The sequence below is a fragment of the Anguilla rostrata genome, chromosome 3, assembly GCF_018555375.3.
Source record: "Anguilla rostrata isolate EN2019 chromosome 3, ASM1855537v3, whole genome shotgun sequence".
Lineage (NCBI taxonomy): Eukaryota > Metazoa > Chordata > Actinopteri > Anguilliformes > Anguillidae > Anguilla > Anguilla rostrata.
This window is the reverse complement of record NC_057935.1, coordinates 23,005,230-23,024,846: the sequence shown is the minus strand read 5'-3', so window position 1 is coordinate 23,024,846 and position 19,617 is coordinate 23,005,230. Positions and strand designations below refer to the sequence as shown.

The 19,617-nt window shown below is 40.7% G+C and overlaps 1 protein-coding gene across 1 annotated transcript; it reads right to left on the bottom strand.

Moving 5' to 3' along the window:
* Positions 1-635: 635 nt before the first annotated feature.
* tpt1 (tumor protein, translationally-controlled 1) lies at positions 636-9,489 on the bottom strand. The gene is made up of 6 exons (XM_064326837.1): positions 9,331-9,489; positions 8,370-8,443; positions 5,427-5,611; positions 2,169-2,274; positions 1,472-1,588; positions 636-1,101 (listed from the first exon to the last, which is right to left on the bottom strand). Exons 1-6 carry the CDS (start codon positions 9,356-9,358, stop codon positions 1,099-1,101), a joined length of 513 nt encoding a protein of 170 aa, XP_064182907.1. The 5' UTR covers positions 9,359-9,489; the 3' UTR covers positions 636-1,098.
* Between the last annotated feature and the right edge of the window lie 10,128 nt (positions 9,490-19,617).

Below are 19,617 nucleotides of genomic sequence, written 5' to 3'. Positions count from 1 at the left end.
ATCAAATAGACTTATGTGAGGGCTTCCAACTTGCAGTGCCAATTCATTCACTCTGACATACTCTGGCATGGATCCAGTGTGTTGAGAAAATACGTTTTATTATTGATGACAAGTGTGGACATAAATTGCAGGCATACATGACTTAAATTCTTCATTATTTTTCTCTTGACTTGATACCATTTTACTTACCACCGGTTGTATCCATTCTCTCGCTTGCTGATTAATAGCCTACATTTGTCCAAGGCAGTGTTACTTTGATCAATCATGTCACACCTTTTTTATGCATAATGCATGCAGCCTGATATGACCACACCATGAAATGTCATAATAAAAGCTGTTATTAGAAATAAAAGCATCTTTATGAAATGTAGTTTTAGAGTACCATTATGGAATAAACACTTCTTGAAATAAAACTTAAATGTTAAATAATTTTGTGAAAACGAGTGATGAAATTTGTGTTATTGATTTATTCCACAATTAAGACTCATTTGTATATATATTGTATATATGTATGCATTTATTTTATTATTTATACCATAAAGCCATATTTATTTTATTTTGGAAAAAAAAGGCCTTCCATAGCCTGAAAGCTCAGAAGAAAATGACAGCAACACAGATTATAGGACACCTGAAACTTAAGTCCAGTGGTTCATTTTTTTTTATTTATTTATTTTCCAACGTTACATTTGACCAGCAGTTGAGGGAGCAGGGGGGGGAGAGACCATATCATATGATAAAACTGAACAGAATGACGGAGCCAGGGGTTCAATGAATCGAGTGGGCAAATTAAAAAGAACTGTCCTTTGCAGAAAATACTTATATTTACACAGCGTTTTCACGCTGTCACATTCCTATTGCCAACCGAGTGAAATACTGTCCGATGTCCTTTTCCGATGGAGTCCACCTTCTGCAACGCGGATCCACGGCTGGCTGCTGCTTAGAGGGCCGAAACACATTTGAAATTTTTTTTGACACTTTGAAGATTCTTCCATTCCAAACGTGGAACAGAGAGACAAATCCATGTCCATGACCTTAGGAAGTCTGTATCGGTAAGAGGCCACAGGTGGTAGAGATTCCAAGCCACCAAATCCAGAAGCGTTACTGTAATAGAGGGGAAACAAAAAACCGTTTTTCTTTTTCATCTGACAAGACGTTTTCTCGTTTCAATGTGATGTACACCTTTATTGTGGAGAACGTGCAAGTGCAACACTGATCCTGCATTTCAGTGCAAACCGATAAGCAGAAACCTCGGCACTGGCAACCACGCAAGATTCACATTTCACATTGACTGTCCAGGACTGCCATCGAGAAAACGTTACATTTCACAGTTTACTTTCCTGGGAATGTCGAATTTGCACGAAACTGGGAAACCTCACACGCGTTTGCATAGGGAAATGCCCTGTCACCCGAAAGCCGGTTTGTCGAGAAAACTGGCGACGTCATCGTCGAGACCAGGGCGCGTGGGACTTACACATTTCTCAATCTCCAGGCCGTCCTTGAAGAAAGTCATGAAAGGTGTTATGCCATCTTCACGGAAGTCCAGCAGACCCACCATGCCTTCTGGGTTCATGGATTCTCCAGTGAAAAACTGCGACAGAGAAAGAGACTAGGGTTACGGATGCCTTTGTTTCTACTATATCACAATGTTTACCACAGTGAGTCTTTCACGTGTCAGCACAGAGGCCTGCTTACTTACACGTTCTGGAACACGGTCTTCAATTTTGAAACAATATTATTACGTTGGCAACCGCTATATTCAGAAAGCTGAAGCGACAGCTCTATTTTAGGTCATTAAAATGAATGGTTGTTAAGTTTCTAGAGAGTGAGAGAAACAGGCTTTTTTTGCCTCTCCAGCACACCAAGGACCAAGCTGCCTTCACCCATCCTCACCTCCAGATGGGTCCTAAGATCCATGGTTTCCAATCTTTAAACCCCAACCCACTTATAAAGCAAATATATTTCCAATGACACTACCCAGCATATCGATACTCATAACCAGAGTGTCTGATCTGACCAGTGTCAATGTGTTAAGTGTTAAAAATATGGTCTCTCAAGACCAGAAGTTCTCACTGTACTCACTGGCTTGTATGAACTTGTATGAACTTATTTAAATGTAACAAATCAATCAATTTCTTATTAGGAAATGTGGCTCTGGCCTGCTTCCTTACCTGGAAGTTCTTCATGTTGCCCATGATCTTTTTGATCTCCCCCTGTGCTCCGGCCATGAAGGGCTTCACCCGGTCAGGGTTGATCTCCTCCAGCTTGGCTTTGATTCTGTACAAATGCATTAGAGTCATTCCAATGTGGCCCAGCAACTAACAGCCAGTCAACCCCAAGAAGGCTGGAGTAACAGTAACTTCATCGTCTGCCTTTGAAAAATTATATATTTTTTTACATTAAGGAAAACAGCTGGCATAGTTGTATAGCATATACCGTGGCTACTTGACCTTTGGTCTGGAGGACCACAGGTTGTGCTTGTTTTCTTTGTTACTCAACACTTGATTGATTGATTAAAGCTGTTGACGAACTCAGCTCACCGGGTTTCTTGGTTCTGAACAGGCTGGCGATTACAGGCTGAAAATAAACACTGGGACGCTGTGGTCCTCCAGAAACCGGGTTCAGTTTCCCATATCGTATTCCTTTAAAAGGACTACACCCGGAACACTCAAATATGGCTGTCAAGGGCCAGCTGGAATTCTTTCCCACATGATATTTAAGTGACTGTCGCTGTTGGGTCACAGATTCCACTCTCTTGATCTCACACAACTGAATTAGCCACTGATCAGGCGGGAAGAATAAAGACCAGCGTTGCTGGAAGCATCACGTGGCAGATCCTCGAGTATCCCTGGTGTACACAGTGGAGGGCCAGGGAATATAGTGGAAACGTGGGCGTGGTTACTGAGGGGCTTTGTTTCCAGAAGCAAAAGCTCTATTCGCTTTTTACCACGACAGTCTAAATATGAAGCGCCGTTCGGGCATTTCACAACCCTGGACGGGCATGAAACTCTTCCAGTTGCATAATCACCTCAAAACGTTAGCAATAGCGTTGAAAGAATTTTGGTTCTTTGGAAAAAAGGCAAAGGTACAACACTGCAAAGCCGCGTTTCCACCGAAATTACCCGGAACTTTCAGTCCCAGGAACGACTTTACCAGGAACTAAAAGGTTCCTTCAGCCAATGGTTGTCTGCGTTTCCACCGGGGTCTAAAGTACCGCGAAGATTAGGCAAATTAGCCCACTGACGTTGTCGTCGGTCCATCTGTCATATGAGTTCTTCTGTAACCCCATACTACCACCGAAGTAGCCTACATTATTTTCTAATAACCGGGACAGCCTGGAGGGGTTTATTCTACTTATATACAACGGGTTACCGACAATGACTATATATGGTTACTTTTGTATTTATTGATTTTCATATATCCTCTCAAACACATTCATTAACAGCAGAAAACATGCACACGTTGTAAACAATTAGCTGTTTTATTACTTTCTCGTCGTCAATTCCATATAGGCTAATCGCAAAATGACAAGAATAGAACGAAAACTCGGACTTGCGTGAAAATGTTAATTAGTAGTGGTACAGCCACCGTTTGCTTTCCTTCGAAGTTACTGCTAGCCGAGCAGCGACGTGTGCCCTCCAGATGCGAACCATGCACCATAAATGAGTCCATAGTCTTCCTGGTCTTTTCGTGGAATTGAAAAATGGCAGTAAAATTGAGTAAAATTACGGCAGTCTGAAAAAGCTAAAGCGAAGATTACTAGAATTAACCTGTTATTTTACCCGGATAAAAAGTGCGGCATGTGATTTCCAGTTTGCTTGTACTGTATCACCAATGTTAATCGTGCAGAACTACCGCATACCTCACATAACTGTATCAAACGTTTTGAGTCAATTACAACGGGCTAACAAAGAAAATCCGGAAGAAAATATTCAGCAACCGAATTAATCCGTTTGAATGTTTTGGTAGCCTACGTAATATGCTGTCCCAGCACGAATGCTTAGCATTTTATAAAACGAATACTAAAGCAAGAAAAGAACAGAAGAGCACACGTTATAATTCCAAGACGTTGACAGGTTATAACCAAAAGTAGGCTACTGCGCCGCATAACATACAAGTTTGATTTGTTACAAGTTATTATGAAAATAAATTGGTTTGCGCTGCATATTTTCAAACATGGCGGGTAATGGCGGAAAATAAATACAACACAAACGCTACGAGTACTCGACCAATCAGAAATGTTCAGCGCTGCAAGCTCCACCCAAAAGGTTCCTGTACTTTCGGAAAGTACTACCCCCCGAGCAGGAACGTTTTGGGGGGTAAAACAAAGCCCCCAGAACTAAATTTAGACCCTAGTTCCTGCGGTGGAAACGCACTGAGTTCCTCAAAAGGTTCCTAGTTCCGGGGTATAGTTCCTGCGGTGGAAACGCGGCTCAATATACCTTTAGAAGACAAACTAACAGCCCCAAAGAGCACTGCATTAGGAATGGCCAAATCGCAGAGCTCAATTTTCTGTAGTCCGCCATTTTGTTGAGGTTAAGTTAGAAAACCAGACAACAAAGATGCTACCAAAATTTCCATGATTCAGCAAGGCTCTGGCCATAGGATATGGTAACAGATGCTGTGGCTCATGGGTACTGTGGCATTTCAAATACCAAACTAACAAAAAACATGATTTCTCCGAGACTAAGCTGAAACATTCGTAACCGGGGTCCACAACATCAATCTATCATAACGTTTTTGTAATCCAGGAGACTCCCAGGGTTCTATTTTGCGTAATATTGGGCTTATCGCTTAGATTAAAATCTACAACATGGGTATCTACATCGATAAACTCTCCCGTAGCCCTGCCCACGTTTCCACTCTACAGGCATGGACCTGTCGTGGTTTTTGATCCACTGCACACGCTGTCTGCACAGCGCTATCAGCAAGACAAACGAACAGCCTGCTCAGCTAAATAGCCCCGGCTCAGCTCGGCCCAGGGGGAAAAACATTAACATTGTTATTTGAGTTTCGGGTGGGGTCAGCCACGGAGCAGGCAATCGCGTTCAACCGCACTCGGTGCAAAAACGCCGCCGGTGCCCTCCTCCGTGCTCCCATGGCAACCGCGGTCGACTGGCGGGCATCGGTCTCATTATCAGAGGGTCCGCGGTAACGAATGTAACGAGGGTGAGCGAATGAGGGAGAGCCTGCTACACAAGGCTGCAAGCTGTGGCTCTTCCCATCCACATGAGGCATTTGATTCACTCGCCGGTCTAAACAAAACCCATTTGTACGTTACCTGGTCTAATGCAGTCAAATCATCCCTCAATAGACATTAAAACTCCAAGAACAACAAAAGGGCCTTGTTATAATTTGGGGTCGCAACAGAGGTTGGAAAAAAGACCGCAGCGCACGAGGGGCGGGCCCGGGTCAGGGCAGCCACTTACGCCTTCATGTAGTCTTTGATGTAGCCTTTGTAGGACTCCTTGGTGAAGCTGGTCTCCTGGAGCTTGTGGTTCAGGATGATGTCGATGCCGCTGACGGTGCTGGCATCGCAGCCCTCGTCCTGGATCTCGGCCGAGGCGTTCCCCCCGATGAGCGAGTCGTCGATGTCCTCGGTCCTGCTCACCATCTGCAATCGAGGAGGGGAGGAGGGGAACGGCGAGCCGCCCCAAAGGTCGCGTTAATGCGGAATCCCACATTTTTTCCCAAAGCATGCCGCATTCGGAAACACCCATGAACCCTATCGATCGCAATGTTCAATTCGCTTCCAGTTAAGGGATATCTTGATTAGCCACGTTTCCATTAAATTTTCAAGCAAATTTTAAGCAAACTTTTGAAATATCGCAAAAAAAAGAAAATGCGAATTAAGAGTGTTTCCATTAACTGGTTTGGAGCGAATGAACAAGGCTACGCAAAGCGTAGTTACGGCAGAAGTTGGCGGTATAGGCTACGTTACGCATGGCTGTAATAAACAGAGCAGAAGAGGTTGCAAACTGATCAGTCATGTGACTTAAATGTTCGCTACGTCAGAACTTATTCGAAAAAACTGTTTCCATTTCTCATTTTGCGCATGAACTCGAAAAAGGCAAAAACCAACTCAAGTATGTAAGTTGTATGATCAGCTGGGAAACCGATGGAATGGTGCTGCTCGCTTTACTTTTAGTTATTTTTCCCCACAGTTAAGAACAACACAGTGAAATCTGCAGAGTGAAGAAAAGTAACTTACAGTAGCATCGTCGGCAAGGTTGGTTTGCCATGTTAGCACCGTTCATATATACATATATATATAGAGCTGTGCTGGTATTCAGAAAACAGAAAAATGTCCAGTGTTAATTCAATTCTTACAGTGTTGATCCAAAACTAACAGATAACGTTTGGTCCCAAATTAACCCTGGACATTTTACTGTGTATTACAAATCCACACAATGTGTCACAGACAATGGAGAGCATGTAGCGGGTTAAGACCAAGGGAGTGGTGCGGATATAGCAATATATTTAATCATTAAAAATATCTAATGAATGTTATTGTCTAGTAGCCTTCTATTTACCAATTATTCAAATATGTCTAATTGAAATGGTTAAATATTCCAGCCACAAAATGGCTGACTGTAAATAAATTATTGTTAACACCATCTAATAACATTTAATTGATTGTAAAGCAGATTTTACTTTATATATTCACCTTGCTTAAATTGCCATGGGCTAAAACGACAATTTAGGAGTTTAAAACTGCTTTAAATGTACAGCACTTTGGTTTTATTCAAAATAGGATATATTGCTGCCATTGGCCTTTTGAATAACATTATGTAATTCTATGTTTTTTGTGTGAATTTTTTGTGTGTTGATTGGTGTGTGTTGATTGTTGATGACGACTGCATTTACTGCTGGCTGTGCAACAAATTGCCCCTCGGGGATAATAAGATTACCTTACCTTAAACAGTGAAACTCAAAATGTTGAGGAAGCGATATGTCGCTTAGGCCAAGCCAGAAAACTTATTATCACTAAACAGGGGAAAACCAGCTATTTGAAGGATCAACGCCATTTCTTTGTATAGGTTAGTCTATTTGTAAAAAATTGATAGTTTATACATTTCATTTACAATCACCTTACTTAGATTCCATTTGAAACATGGAAATTCAAAGGTGCAATGTTTGCAATTCTGTAACATTTTCATAATGTTATGGCAGCATTATGTTGTCTCACTTAAAACATGTTAGCATTTAATAATATTTTACTAATGGTCAATACAAATAATGTTTATTTTAATGAATTAAGGCTACAACAGCATTTTACCCCTTATGTTGTTGACTAAGAGTACTTAAGTTCAGCAATGGCTGTTTTTTTTATTTTATTTTATTGCGCAGGAACTAAAACGAGCAGCCCACCATTCTGAGTAGACGCAGGCCTATTTGTCGTGTGCAGTCTATCAAATACCCTACACCTATGTATGGATTTGTGCAATTATTTTTAGCAGGTCAAAAAACATTTCATTGCCTCCCCATTTATTTTGGTATTTATCTAGACTTGTATCTTCATTTATTTTTCTCTTTCTGACCAAACGGGCTTTATCGTTATGGTAATGTTTGTTCTTTTGGTTCTGGACAAATGGGCTTTTAAAAGCATATGGTACGCTGTACACCTTGTTACTGCAGTTGTATTTCACAATTAAACTTTTTTTAAACAACCTGTACACAAATTAGACATCGCATTTGCATTTTAAAATAGCAGACAGATTGTGTACTACTGGAATAAAGCTACTAGATAATAAATCTTATTAATCGACCAAGACTTCCATTTAGTCAAACACAGAAGTACCTGCCAGCCGCAATTTGGAAACCCTGCTGTACCCTGTGTCTGACCACATCACAAATTTGTCGTTGAAAAACATTATGCCAGTGGTTCTCAACCCAGTTCCTGCAGATGTATTGACCTGTAGGTTTTTACTCTAACCTTAACAAAGCAGACCTCATTCAAGAGCTAGAGATCTTGAGCTGCTAATTAGTAGAATTGAGTGTGCCACATTAGGGTTGAAATGAAATATATCTCCAGGAGCAGGGAACCACTGAATTATTCCAAGTGACACATCTTGCGGTAAAGTGTTTTTCCATGGTGGCAGTCTGATGCAAAATTCAACTAAAAATGGAGGTGTACAATCAATGTACATTGTACACATTGGACATGGAGACTGATATAATGGGAAAGGAAATTTCAGAAACAGCATCCTAACGACTGATTAAGTGATGCGGACACACTTCTCTGATCACAAATAGTGTACGATTAGTTAATCACAATAGCAGTGCTAAAAACAAAATGGGTTCAGACTGATATTCTCAGTGTAGTTGAATTGGCACCTTAAACTAAAGGTTTTCTTTAAAGAATTACGTACCTTTCCCTCAACTTCGATCAACATCCCATTTTCGGACTCTTTGATTTTATAAATGTCAGAGAACATTTCGTCTCCTGCAAAGAGGGGGGAAGTTTACGTTAATGAAAGAGTATGACGACTACATACATGAAGCAACAAGAAGCTTAACCGCACCGGCTCGTATCACGTTTAAAGCGCATGTGCAAAACCGTACCATGGCTTTTCTTTAGCAATAAAGCCTGACAACTACCGGTAACTAACAAATGCCCTTTAAACATCAAATAAAATTCTTCATACTACGGAGTCAATAAGACACTGCTGTAACAGAACAGAGTAGGTCAGATAATAATTTTAACAGCTATCATTACAATACAGATAAGTAATAAAATGGCCAAGCTACTCTGGCTGGCTAGTTGAATCATTCAATGCAAATTAGTATTTCGCAATGCTATCGATTATCAACCGTCTTAGCAAAAATTTAGCTCTACTGAAACCGCAAAAAATAATGAACATATGACTTCGGTTATCCAAAAACCCCAGCTAAAGGCTAGCTTAATTAAGTTAGGAATGTAATCTAGCTGATGATTCTAAAAGTGAAAACTTCAATAATGGGATAGCTAACGTTAGCTGGCTTGCTACCGGCCTGGGTGTAACAGCGGCAAAATGCCGGTATGTTCTAGAAACTGCTATGTAGCCTCAATTTCTGGATTGAATAGCAATACAACATATTACGGCACGCAACACCATCTAATTACGCATTGAAAGCTGAAGTGAACGGTACATTTTTAGAAAAACCGTATTCAAAGAGCCAACGGTACTGCGAGGTACGGTTGCGTGCTCCTAGGCCATCCTGTAGGCCTAGCTAGCTAAACAGCTAAATGAAAATAACGTGAATATTTTCACACTAAGGCATCATACGACAGAAATGGTAATTCAATCCTAATAAGAAACTATAATAAAATACATTGAAACATGATCTTACCCGTGATGATGTCCTTGTAGATGATCATTTTGTTGGATTTTATTTGAGTTCACGCAGACCAGCTCCCTCTCTTATTGCGGACTCAGTAGAAAGGACGGATATAGCATTTCTCTCAATGTAGCAAGATACAGCCAATGACGTCATATTACGGTGGACACTTTGGAAATTGGTGCCCCCTAACGGGTGCTGGTACTGACTCACGCGATTTCATCAGAACTACAGGGTATACTGCGCACTTCCCCACGTAGCCTATCAATCTAACTTCACTGCTTAGTGCTTTTAAGTTAGTTTTTTGTCGTATTTGAGTGAAAATATTGGCGTACACTGTGATCTCTGTAGGTAACCTTTTTATGGCGTCAATTTAATGCCAATAATCAGCGCGAGCAGATATTCACTGCGCGAGCACAGAACCACTTTCACGCGTGGAAATTCCAACACCAACGCAGTGAATATGCGCGCGCGCGGCTGCTTGTTTTACTCTCGGTGTTGGAATTTCCACGCGTGAAAGAAGTTCTGTGCTCGCGCAGTGAAAATTTGCTCGCGCTGATTATTGGCATTACATAAACGCCATACCTTTTCTGTGATACATTCGGCCAGTGGTTCCAAACTTGGTTCGCCTTTTGTTGTTCCAGCTTTCCAGCATGCGATTCCTGAAGTTGACAACCTGTTGATTGTCAGCTTTAGACACCTTTAAGAATTAGGGATGATTTATCCATCCATCAATTATTCCTGGTCTGGGGTGTGGGGGTCCTGGAGCCTATCCCAGCATGCATTGGGCAAGATGCAGGAATACACCCCGGACAAGTCCCAAATCTATTGCAGACCATTTAGAGTCTCCAGTTAGCCTGCCTGCATGTCTTTGGACTGTGGGAGGAAACCCACACGCGGACACGGGGAGAACATGCAAACTCCACAAGCTTCAATTCAAACTCAAAACCTTCTTGCTGTGAGGCCACAGTGCTACCCACTGTGATTTATCCACTTAATGTCACATTATCTCAGAAACAAATATTTATGTTACAAAAAAGAAAGGAGTAACCTATTCATTTTAATTCAATTTAATTTAATTTGTCAGATCAGTTCTAGACAGCTAGATTGGCTAGAGTCCACTTATGACTGCTAATTTAAAGGAAACCAAAAAACCTGCAGACACTGTCTCTCTTCTGGTCTTGAGTTGGACATCCCAGGCAGAAGGAAGTCAGGGTAGTTCCTGTTCTTTGTGCATTGCTCGTTCCGCCAATTTTGTCTGTGGGATTTTTCATTTAGATGCTACATGCTACACTAACATGGCCCTGAATTGGCTTGATTGTGTCTGCCACTAATTAAAATGTCTCTCAACCATTTCTTTCAAAGTTTGTAATTACACCCACCCCCTATTTCTTATTGTTGGTGTTTTTGGGTTTCACGTTACGTTCATTCGGCAGACGCTTTTATCCAAAAACAACATTAAATAAGTGCATACCGAAGGTCATTGGAACAACTACAAAACACAGGTCCGATAAGGCACAATACTCATAATGTAACAGTTATTCATAGCCATGAACACATCAAGTGCAGTTCGCACAGTAAGCATAGGTTAGGTCAGAGAGTAAAGTTAAGTCAAACTAGAAGGCATGACAACAAGCTACAACATCAAGATAACAATACAAGTGCAAAAAGAATAATATAACGTTAATAGTGAGGTACTTTTGTTGTACAGTTGTTTTTTTTATTTTTTATTTTTTTTTTTATGAAGAGAATGAGGTCACTGATTGTTCCATGCGTGCATGTGATTGAAAGTACTAAATTGGAAAGTAAATCATCACCCAGTAGGTGGCAGTGTAAAACAGCTGTTCACAGAAGACAACCTGTCATCTCAAAATCATCTTCACTGTATTTCCTCACATTTTCATTTTCTGGGCTGTTGGTTTTTCTGGTGTCAGGTAGGGTCATACTGCAGAACACATTTAGTGGTGACAAATTCACGTGGGATAAAGTGCACAAATACCTGCAGTCTCGGCACATGCCTTATTTCCGCAAGCAATGATTTCTGAACACTTACCCATTTATTTATTATTTATTTATATCATGTCTATTTTGTAGGAAAGGACAACATTCAGGAAACCTGTGGTGTTCACTCCAGCCCTGGAAATTCACAGGGTGACTAGTGTTGGGTTTCGCCCTACCTGAACAACCAGTTAAAACCATAGAAAACATTTGAGATTGATTAGTTGCATCATCAGCTGCATTAATAAACTGGCGTATGACAACTCAAACCTGCACAGTCCTCCAGCTCTCCAGCCAAGCCGAAAAACTGCTGATTTAATCTCTGTGGTTAAAAGATAGAAATCTAGAAATGCTGTATAGAATGTGCCCTGGCAGTTTCATTATATTCTATTTGACGAGATTTCAGTGAAATAAAAAACCTCAACAGGAAATGTTTTGCTGCAGTCATGTGATTTGTAAAGCCAGGAAGACTGAAAATACTGTTACATCGCCCTACTACAGAGTCAATACACCGGACACTCTGTTCCATTGTTCCATCTATGCTCTCCATTTTTGGTTAGCAATAGGAATTTCCAGTGCTACGTTGCCCTGCAGTATGTACAACAATATATACTGTTGTCCTTGGTCACACAAAATGAATTTTATAATGAATTTTTGGAAAATTCATAAAATTGGAATGTTATTGGTAGGCCGCAATTTAACCAGAGTATCTGGTCGGTATGTTGAATCTGTGGCTTTGTCCCCGTATCTACTGTTTGAGGTTTCTGTGGAGAAAAGGACTGAATTGCTTAACAAAATCACAGTAAAGAGAGATCAGGAGCCCCACAAAGCCAAACCAAGAGCAATCTGTGCCAGCACCTTTCACCTTTCAACCATGATAGCAAATTCATTTTCAAAACAAATGTTTTTCTTTTTTTTTTTTTTAATAGGATGAACACATTGCTACTCTGTTAGATTCCATATAAACAATTTTGAGACCTCCTAAATGACAATAAAACAGTAAAGTCTATGCCTCATTCACAAATGTTCTATACTCATCACAGCTGTGCTAAACCAATTGCCTGGAGTTCATTTTTAAGGAGGGCAGGAGGAGTAGGTCTTGATAGAGGTGGGAATAAAATGGATTCTACAGACACATTGTATGCACTGAAATACAGGGTATCCTGTATTTTAGCTAGACATGGTTTGCATGTCCCTGATTTTCCTATGAGCTCCTATGCTATGCTATTCACTGAAAACAAAGCAGGTGACTGAGAAACAGAACCACTAGATGGCACTCTTGTGCATGGCCTAACAAATGGGTTGCTATATGATTGCTGTGCTTTGCTAATGTAATTTGTTCAACAAAAATCCTTTCCTCTACCCCAAGCTCAGGGGTGTATATCATGTGCCAGATTCAAGCTAGCCAATGCTGGCAACAAGATACATAAGTTTGCTAGCAGCTGTATTTGCATCATTTAAGGTTTTTACATTTTATTTATTTTTATGTGTTGTTATTTCTTTATTTAATTCCCCATAGCCTCTAACCAGCTAACTGAAAAAAAGTCTAATCTATATATCCCCAGGCTCTATGTTACTCTGACTGGTAGTTGGTGTCAAAAATGCTATTAAGAAAAACGTCTGACATAGTTCCATCGGTTGATCTCAATGTATAGCAAATGACTTGAAGTCATTAAATAGATAAACCTGGAGATCCAGAGAGCATATGGGTAAATAATGACTATAACATTACATTTTCACTGAGTGAAATGTACACATTTTAGAAAATGATTCAATTTTCCTTATCTGATTTAGAACCTTGCCGTATGTATTCCCCACATCATAAAAAAAAGTAAATTCAAAACATCTAATAAATGGAAATGCACAGATAGCTACAAGCTGGTAGGTTTTAGCCATACATGATAAGCACACCATGTGATTTGTTTAAAATTCTGAATTATACTATAGGAAATTAGGACAAAGGTAAATCTAATAAAGCTTAAGAACAATTTTCAGGCCAGCTTCTCAGACTCATGCTCAACAGTTAAGAATCAGTATTTTTTGGTAATGACTTTGAAAATATTTTGATTTGCTGTTATTATTATTTTTTTCTGACAAAGAGGAGCTAGCCCCCTAATCTTTCTGTTTTTATTGTGCATTTAAAGGGCTGAATTAGGAACCAAGATCTATATGTTTTTCCTTGTCCTTGAGTCATGTTAAGAATAATTGAACCTGATTGAATTTCAGTCTGTTATAAAAGCTGCCAGTGAATATTAATGACTATCTATTCTCATCCTGTCAGTCTTAAAGGGCCATAACCTTAGTTGTCTGACTAAGACTATGAATACGACCATGGCTATGACTAGACAAGTAAGCAAAGCCCGAATTAGATTACATCTGAGGCCATCTCTTGCATAACGAATGTGGTTCCTGTCCAGTCATAGTACCATATGATACAGTTAGTGCTTCTAGGTGCTGGAGGAACACAGGCTTTTTCAATGTGTCATCATGTATGACAGCAGTTTGCCCATGCAGGAAACCTTAGCAAGAACAGTTATTAGAGAAGAATTTAGGAATATGTTATGCAAAATGAAGAACATAGGGAAGGATGATTGTATGTCCAAAATTCCCTTCTGGGCACATTGACTAGAAAAATATTACCACCAGAATATAGTTAGTGCTGAACTTATCACATGATGAGGGCACATAGTAATAATGCTCTATGCCAAGCATGTATTGATACAACACAACCAAGCTTAATGGGAAAAGCTGTAGTAGTACTGGATCTGACCGATAAGGAGTTAGAATGTCAAGGAAGTTAGATGATCGAGTGGATGGAAAAGTTACAATTGTTGTCAGTGAAGGGGACAAGAAAAACTTAACTCAATAAATCCAATCCTCAATGGACTGTCTGAGCTATATGTGTTCACTTGCCTAAAACACTAACAATGAAAACAACTGTGACTTGCCTGATCTGTGCAGTTGTATTATGTACTTGTTTTTTTTTTTTTGTGGGTGTTGACGGTTTTGTTCCACTAGCCCTGCATCCGCTCACAATGCTATAATTCCTTGATAGTTGAGTCATATATCACAGTAAGGGCGATGCTGGGCTGGAGTGCCTTATTTGGGAATGTCGTTTGAGAGGCCCGATGCCGTTTTCACTGAAAATAGCTGAAGTTGTCTGGAATTCTTTGTGGGATCCAAGCCAGGGATCTGTTTGGAAAAACAAAAAAAAAAAGTTGCATAAGTTTCCAGGGTTGTCAGGAAAGACAGCAAAGCAGGTAGGGAACACTCTGTTGGTAGATTTATGGGATGTAGATAGCTACTGTATTCCGCCTGTCTGACTGCTTAGTGTCTGGTCTCAGTGACCTGCAGACACATAGATACAAGTCAACACATTCCTTGGAGAGGATTTCATGATTAAAAATAGCACCATCACCCGAAATAAGGAAAGAACTGGCCGCTAGTGTGCTGCAAAATGGTTCATTTTTATCTTCGAGCAGTGACAACACTGTTCAAGGATTAATCCAATCCACAAGGACCCGGCGGAGACTGAACCGTTGTCCCTTCTCGAGGATCAAATGAAATCAGCCGGGAGCATAAAAGTATTGCGCCAGTTTCCTTTTTCTTATTTTGGATGTTTATTTCCTGCAAGCACCCGCACAAAATTCTGAAAGAGTTTACACCTCTGTGAAACCGCGTAGAAAGTCCGTAACGCAGTCGCATCTGTTTTGTTAGGGTTATTTTGGATATGTTGTCTATACGCACCGGGATTATGGACTTTGCAGCCGTGGTCATCCACACAGCTGTTGGCTGTTGCAATAGGACCGCTGTGGTTTGGCCAACAGATGGGAGGTCCCACAGCGCCTGGTGATTTCAGTGTCTGTCTTGGCACGTCTTGTTGCATCTGGCTGCAGTCGGTGGCTTATTAAAAACATTTGTAACTGGGGCAGTGAAATTTTGGATTGGACGTTGAGATGAGCTAAATGTCTTTTTCCCGAAGCACAATTAAGCTTCTTTATCATAGGCTGACCAGATGTCCTCTTTTTCTTGGACGCATCCACTTTTTGGGCCTGGAAATATCTGTCCGGCTGAGATTTCTAAATTCCTAAAAAAAAAGTCTAGGATTTTGGTTTGCTCGCTCCACAGGCTGTAAATAAACACATGAATAGCCTAATATTATGTTAGTTCCATAGACCAATTATTTATCATGCTAAAACTGGAATTTCTGATGCTCACGTTTGCAACATAACTTGGCTGTGCTACAAACATCATTGCTAGGATACGCTGTGGCATCCAGCTGTTGTCTCTTGTTTAAAGAGCAGCTTGCTTGATAGCTCGTGATCATTTAGACAGAAATTGACTTCTATGTTCACAATGCAATTTCAAAGAAATGGATTGCAAAGACTTTCATGCATGCTTGCTGAGCAATCAGCCACTGATGAGAAAGATGCGATCTGCAGAGAAATATGCATTGGCACATCAGGGTGACTTGAAAAGGCCCCGTGGATGAGATTTTCTATGGCAACTGAATTCTAAAATTTTAGTTTTTTTGGCCTTAAGAAGAAGCAATGTATCTTATCCAAAAAAGTACATAATTAAACCTATGTTGAGTGTTCAATTAAAATTAAGCAAGATTTATTTGCGCATGTATTTTATTACATTTGTGTTTGTTATTAGCAAGAACACTTTCAAATAGACCCAATGGATGCAATCATCCTGTTTTTTCCTAGATTAAAGACTTCAAATGTATTAAAAAGAAAATCAGCAAAAAAAAATTTAAAAACTAATGAGCAGAAGAACAGGATAATGGTTCATGGAGAGTTGCATCATTTTGGAAGCATTTCTCATTTGTCATTCCCACATTATTTAACCCCCCCCCCCCATAACACCCACCTACCCTGTCCCCTTTTTTCAAACCATCTTTTGTGACTTGTAAAATTATACTTATAAGAATGAAAGTTAAAATAGTTTTTCCCTTTTGTTTGTGTTGCTGGTATTAATTCTAATGCACAAGCAAAAGTGCTGGTGTCATTGGAGAATTTTACAGTACAGCAGGATGAAGGCAATGGAAGCAGATGACCTGTAGTGTTCAAACAGTGACGTAGGTGAAGACTTCAACAGTGACCTACTCTATGGAGCTGTCAGTGCCAGGATCACTGTTTGTCCAGATTGCATCACAGACTGGAATGCCCTATGCAGAGATTATTAGACTGTACCTCATTCCTCATCTTCACAGCAGCACTGGCTTGTGGGTGTAGAAGACATTTCATTAACAGTGTTATTGTTATTACAGGACATAAAAACCCAGTCTTGCTGTTAGTGAAGAGATGAAGGGAAATAAACTCCAATATCAGAAGAAATGGTCTTGTGGTGATTTTTCTTGCCAATTCACTATGTGGTACATTTCATAGGAGATAAAATGAGAGGTAATTGTGTTGTGTGCAGGGAAGGTGGTACATTTGAAGTAAATATTATATCTATTGAGTGTTTGATGTCTGAGTCTTATTTTTGTGGTGTGTGGAGTACAGTTTAAAAGACACTAGGGGTGTTTCATATTTTTGTGATGTGTGGTCTGTGCAGTTTAAAATGTATAATTTCAGTTGTGCCATACTACTGTTGTATGCATAACATATGCGTAATGTCTGTCTGCAATGTGTTGTGTGGGCTAGGAGCCTAGCATCAGTGTACTAATTCTGCATGTCAATTGTAATCCAAAGGGTGCAGTATTTAAATATATACAATTTTGTATGAATGGTGCAGGTTGTTCATCAGATATGAGTCAAAATGTTCACAGCCATGTGGATAATAAAGCAATCTCTTTTTTCTCTGGAACATAAGCGAGTTTTCAAGTTTTTATTATTTTTATCTCTTGGTCTGCGAATTGGCAATGCAGCTGATTCTGTATAAGTGTATTATTAAACAGATGTCTTGTGGGTCTGAATCCTGCTCCCATTCGACATTGTGATTCAGTGCTGCAGGGCAGAAAGCATTGATTGCTCTTGAGCAGAGAACTCACAAAGTGGAAAACATCTGTGCTACTATCAGGAATACCTGATAGCAATAGGAATAATTCTAATTCCAGTAATAATGCCCTCTTACAAAATGGTTCTGCCCCTCTATAATGATTGCTTAATCAAAAGCCATCCTCCCTGCTCCTTCCAGACATTGTGCCAGAGCATGTGAGGTAAGAAGTACAGGAGACTCGTTCAACTTTATCTCCTGTTATCAACTAAGTTGCCTATGGCTCTTGAGAAGCAGACAGCCAGGTAGGTCACTGGTCCTGCCAGATCAAGGGTTCCTATAAGTTTTAATCTGGAGGCCCCATAAAATGGACATTCTTTGGCTAAAGAACCCCTCTAAGTAAAAGGGTATTAATTTTATCACTATTTTCTCCCGTTAAGCTGAGCTTCTAGCTGCAACCTTCTCTGTCAATGTAGTAGAACAAATGACCTTTACTTAAAGAAATACCTTTTAAAGAACCTTGTTTGGGAATGATCAGAATGCTTGTGTATTTTGTTATCCACTGCTGCATTTGCACTAGCATCCCAATGTGGTGGCAGTTTTTGTAAAATTTACATTAGCTCCCATTTATAGCCTGACATGGGCAATAAATGTGTATGAAATATCAAAGAACAGAAATGAGAATTAGATAGAACTTAAGAGCATAACCATTTTGTCTTTTGTGTCCATGTAGAGAGAGAGAGAGAGAGAGAGAGAGAGATGCTACTGTAATGCACAGTCTTGAAGGGCCGGAGTGTGGTTAATGTGATTTATTTTCAGTCAGTTACCAATTTAAGGTTTGGGAACAAAGTGTGTGACATCTATAGCTAATCACCGTCTTACAAGTGCAGAACCACACCAAAAAAACCAGGAAATACTACACCCCTCTAGAACTGGAGCATGAGGTCCCTGTAGTACAGTATCCTTCGTACCCGAATAACAAACAAATCAGCCCGCTATTTACGAGTTCATCTTTTGTACCGTTTTGGTTTATGCAGCTGTAAATTCCCTTCATGTCCATTTAACTCAAAAGCCATCTGAAAAATGCTTTTAGCTGTGGCCTTTGTGGTATGTTTACGATAAGGCCAAAGTTTCTCCAAGGTTCATCCCATCACAAACGGAAGATTTCAGGTTTTAATGGTATGCTTTTTACTTTCTATTTTTTTTTTGCACTCAGTTTTCCGTAGTTGTCGTCCTGAAGTTACACATCCACAAAAGCATTCCCATAAAGTCCCCCACTCGCGCCTGCCAACACAACGAGGGCTCCAAACGGCAGCAGGGAAAGAAAGCGGAGGGAAAGAAGGAGGGATTCTCGCCGAGCGGCGGAAGCGAGGAGGGAGACGTGAGGGAAAATGGCGGCGACGCGGAGCGCTCCCGGCGGCACGCGGCCTCGCCGGCGGGGTGCCACAAAGCCGCCGTTCTCCCGGCTGTCAAGCGTGCCATTGTTGTTGCGTCGGGGAGCGCAGAAATAACCCGCCGAGGTCCTTTCACCGCCCCTGCATTCCACGCATTCCTCGCTTTGACGCATAGTTCAATTCATCTCCTTTCTTTCTTTCTTTCTTCCTTCCTTCGTTCTTTTCAGCGTCTTCTCCCCCTCTTTTTTCTCGCCCAGCAAACATGCTGATCAGGAAAATGCTTGGAGCGGAGGTGTCGAACTCAAGTCCTGGAGAGTCTGTGTCTGTTTATGTGCTTTCTTTTCAATTAGCAGCCATAAGTGATTTTTCTGGGTGGGGGGAGTGATGGATAATGATATTGTTTGAGTGCAGGATATGGATGACCCATGGTCACATTTAAAAAGCACCATCTCTGTAAGCAAGCAAGCATCTACCTGACTAGTACAAGCAGCAGCTGATGGCACATCAGTCTTTTGCAAACTGGTACTACATTCCAACTAATCTGCTTTCTCTTAACCGTTGATACGCAATGGAAATGATTTGCCTCTATACCTAGCAGGAAGCTATGTCACAGATTTGCTAAATACTGGTAGACAAGTAGCTGTGCTGACAGTGGGAACATGGGTCATGCTGAAGGGTAGCATAAACACAAGAGTCGGTCTTGAGGTGAAAGTAACACCAAAATGGCCATTCCTTGGGCTCAGCCTCGGCAGGGGGTGCTGCCCCAATGAAGAGGGTGAAAGCCTGGGATTTACAGTGCAGTGCTCCTCTGAATGAACTTCCCTGCTGGGCTGGCTTCTGCCTCAGAGACTGGTGATCCGGGTTTGGATGAGGGTGATTGACAGGTGTTAAAGAGGATAGTTGACAGGAAGACATTTTACACATGTCAAGAAATTCCTTCCTGTCATCCTCGGTCGTCCCTGGA